At 37.7% G+C, this 3,586-nt stretch overlaps 1 protein-coding gene across 5 annotated transcripts in view; it reads right to left on the minus strand.

Moving 5' to 3' along the window:
• LOC107655512 (arginyl-tRNA--protein transferase 1-like) overlaps positions 1-3,586 on the minus strand; it is a 112,483-nt gene that overhangs the window by 63,825 nt on the left and 45,072 nt on the right. For 3 of the 5 annotated variants that reach the window (XM_016443027.1, XM_016443009.1, XM_016443045.1), the window contains exon 7: positions 1,979-2,107. The exons of the other annotated variants lie outside the window; for them this stretch is intronic. In XM_016443027.1, coding sequence (XP_016298513.1) covers positions 1,979-2,107 — 129 coding nt within the window. The remainder of the gene's footprint in view (positions 1-1,978; positions 2,108-3,586) is intronic. 5 annotated transcript variants of the gene reach the window in all.

A 3,586-nucleotide genomic window follows, 5' to 3' on the forward strand; every position in this document is an offset into this window, starting at 1 on the left:
GCGCTGAATTAAAGTAACAGCGCATTGTTTGCAGTAAATATGAACCTGGATTGACACGAAAATGTAGTAATTACCATAAATGCATATCATTAAAGTCTACCGTATTTCACAGTCAACACATATGGTGTTGGTTAGTTTTAAAGGAAAAGAGCACTTAAGGCAATAATAGATGGCACTCATGGAGGTAGGAAAACAAAGTTCTTTATGAGCCGCAGGATTGCTTGTAATAAAGATCTAAATGCAAAAGGAAAGGCAGTAGAGCTGACTATTTCTGTCAATGGTAAGTTTGCGATAACATAAGAAAAGTAATTTAAATGTTTTGCCAATTGCTTGAGCAACTTAATACATAAATCTAGAAGTAAATGCAAAAGTAAAAAGCATTGAATAATGTGTTGCTTATATTTTTTTTGAGTTTAAACATGTCTGTGAAAGATTGTATTACTGTACGGTGTAAAAAAAGAATCACAATGTTGAAAAAGCATTTTCAGTAACAATGTTTGGATTTGAGATCAAAATAATGGATAAATGTTGTGTTTGTGGTAAACAGCCACGGATCAGTAGCGGACTCCTGTGTGAAAGCACAGTCCGTGTTGCTTCCCCTCTCACAAGAGTCACCTAAGAGGAGAATTCCCCCCATTTTCAAAAATGAAATTCAGGCCCTGAATAAATGTATAAAAAGCTTTAAAAAGATCGGTATCGGTGATCGGTATCGGTAGATACTGCTTTCTGTGATTGGCGATCGGTGATCGGCCTCAAAAATCCTGATCGGAGCACCCCTACTGGTTATGGATCCTGGCTTTGTTTTTGCGCGACAAAAAAAACGACAAAACAACTTTTTGCAAATTAGTTTGACCTACTCATTACTGCTCAAAAGATCCATCTAGTCAGGTCAGACACCAACAGAATGACATCACAGCATATGTTTGTTACCACATGCAACTAGCAACATGCATCTATTAGCAGTGGCAGAGAATTGATTATGTATTTTACAGTGGCCAGTCTGTCGCTTTCATCACATTACATTCAGACAAGCTGCTAAATAAGCTAAAATATGAAACTGTTATGTCACTGGGTTGTTGATTCAGCTTCGGCGCTATAACAGGAAACACTGATGATGACGCAAATGAATGTTAATGAACTAATTTCTCACATTAGTCATAAAGAATTACTAAAACTTCAAAAAGAATTGCAAAACTGTAGAACATTCAGAGCTGTTAGCGCATTTGATTTGACACATTAAGCTAAGGATGAAAGTTAAAGCTCTCAAACATTTATTCTGCTTATCCTGTCTAACAGAGGTAAAACTGCCACATAGAAATAAAAACAAGAATTTTAAATACAGTTGTTTAAAAAACTGAGGCTGCATGAAAATAACAGGAGCGTATCATAAGCAAATCCAACAAACAGAACATTCAGTGAAGGTGCACGACCTACAAGATGATGTTTGACTAAAATTGCTGTTTCCAGTTTGAAGGAAAACACCAGCATAAGAACCTAAACATCTCAACAGCAACGAACTCCTCGTTTTACACGGACACCTGTAGAAACACTGCCCACACAGTGCAGATGAGAACGTTTTCCTCATTTCCTTTCCATTTCTCTTTCGCCCTCTTTTCAGGATTAGATTCATATGGTTTCATGGAGTTTCCATGGCTTACCTCCATTTTTTTCATTTCTTACTGCTTCAGCCTTTCCTCATTTCCTGTCTGCTTGCTTTGGGTTTCCTCCTCCTCACTGCTGTTTTAAAACACTGCTCATTAAAGTCGCTGCACTGTGATTTCTCGCTTCCAATTGAACAATCTTTTGTTTCTACCTCATGCTCTTTCACATTTCCACCCATCTTGGACCCTTTCTGTCCCATGCATCACAAGTCAAAACCCTCAAAATATGATTTGGTTTTAAGACGAAAGTAGAAGTGTGGCCATGTCAAATGTGCTCAACAGCTAAGAGAAAGCCCTTCAGCTCTGGATCCCCTGACCTGGCTCTCGGTAGGTTTGTCAGGTGGGTCCTTGTGAATGGCCATCTGGTAGAGTTTGTACACTTGGTACGAGGCGTCAAACGAAGCTTTGAACGGTGGACTGGGAGGGTTGGAGCGCACTAGCCTCACCTTCAACATGAGGATGAGCATCAGAGGGTTAAACAGAAAAATTATAGATTGTTTCCAAGAAACATGCCAAGATCAAGTTAATAATACAAACACTGCAGGAGAACAGTGAGCATGGAACATCTTAAGGTTTGGAATGGAAACAGAATAAAAATAAATTGTACATGCAGTTCTCTTTATAGAACACACTGGTGAATCTCATGAAACAGGTCAAGAACATGTCCAGTCCATAAAAAAAAAACATACTTGGTTAAAAGGAAATAAAGCTAATTTGTACATTTACAATTTAAATATGTTTTTATATATATATTATATATATATATATATATATAAGGGGTGTAACGATATACCAATGCCATTGTTCGGTTCATATCACGGTTTTGGAACCACGGTTCGGTCCGGTTCTGTTTGCTGTGGGGTAGAGTTCATGGCATGGCACCAGCAATGTTATAGAGAACTAGATTCACTTTTAACTTAATAATAATAACAATAATTGCTCTCTATTAGTTCATGTTAATTAATGCATTAACAAATGAGACTTTAAAAACTGTTGCTTTGTAAAGTGATACCAAAAAAATCTATTGGCTTAAAAAAATTAAAATAAAATAAATTAATGCTCAAATAATGCAAACAAGTCATTGGACAACATTACTTAGGCTACATATAAAAAATGCATGTGCCATGGATAAATAAAATGGAATAGACGGACAATAAGGAAATGTGTAATGTTGCTGTTTGAGCATAAACAATATCTGCAAAGTTACGAAGCTGAAAGTTCAATGCAAATGGAGATATCGTCTTCTAAAATTCTGTCAGTTTAATGCCTACAAAAACGGCTGGTAGGGACTACAACGAGTTACTTCCCGGGTTCGTGACATCACAAACCCAGATAAACCCCGCCCTCGGGAAAAGGCAACAAAGGGGGCGAGGCCATGCTGCGCTGCTTTAGAGAAGAGGAAGTGAAAACTAGAGGTGCACGTAAAAATTTATTCATATATGAATCGCGATTCTGTCTTCTAACGATTCTAATGGATTCACAAGTTTCAAAATCAATGTTCTAAAGCAGAGGTTCTTAATACTGTTCCTCGATTCCCCTGCTCTGCACACGCTCTGCATCTCTCTCTCCCTCTCTCCGTCTCTCTCTCATTCAGCTCAGCTATAACAATGAACTGTACCAATTATACACTTATTTTCACATAGCTATGAGAAGCGTTATACATGGGCACGCGCGTGCAGTTGCCGTACTGTATTAAAGCTTTAATCAGGATAAAACTGTATATTAAAAGCTAAGATAAGCAGCAGCATTTACAAATAACAGCGTATCTAAAAGTATGAGACAACAACAAACAAAAAACATAGGCCTACCATTAAAAGCCGTGCTTGCACAGGTTCTGCGTGATTCTCTTCAATAATATCCTCTGCTTCTCAATCGGGCTCAAACTGATAAGCGATATTAACGATGCCGTTGTTTACAATACAACC

The sequence above is a fragment of the Sinocyclocheilus anshuiensis genome, unplaced genomic scaffold, assembly GCF_001515605.1.
Source record: "Sinocyclocheilus anshuiensis isolate Anshui unplaced genomic scaffold, SAMN03320099.WGS_v1.1 scaffold1463, whole genome shotgun sequence".
Taxonomy (NCBI): domain Eukaryota; kingdom Metazoa; phylum Chordata; class Actinopteri; order Cypriniformes; family Cyprinidae; genus Sinocyclocheilus; species Sinocyclocheilus anshuiensis.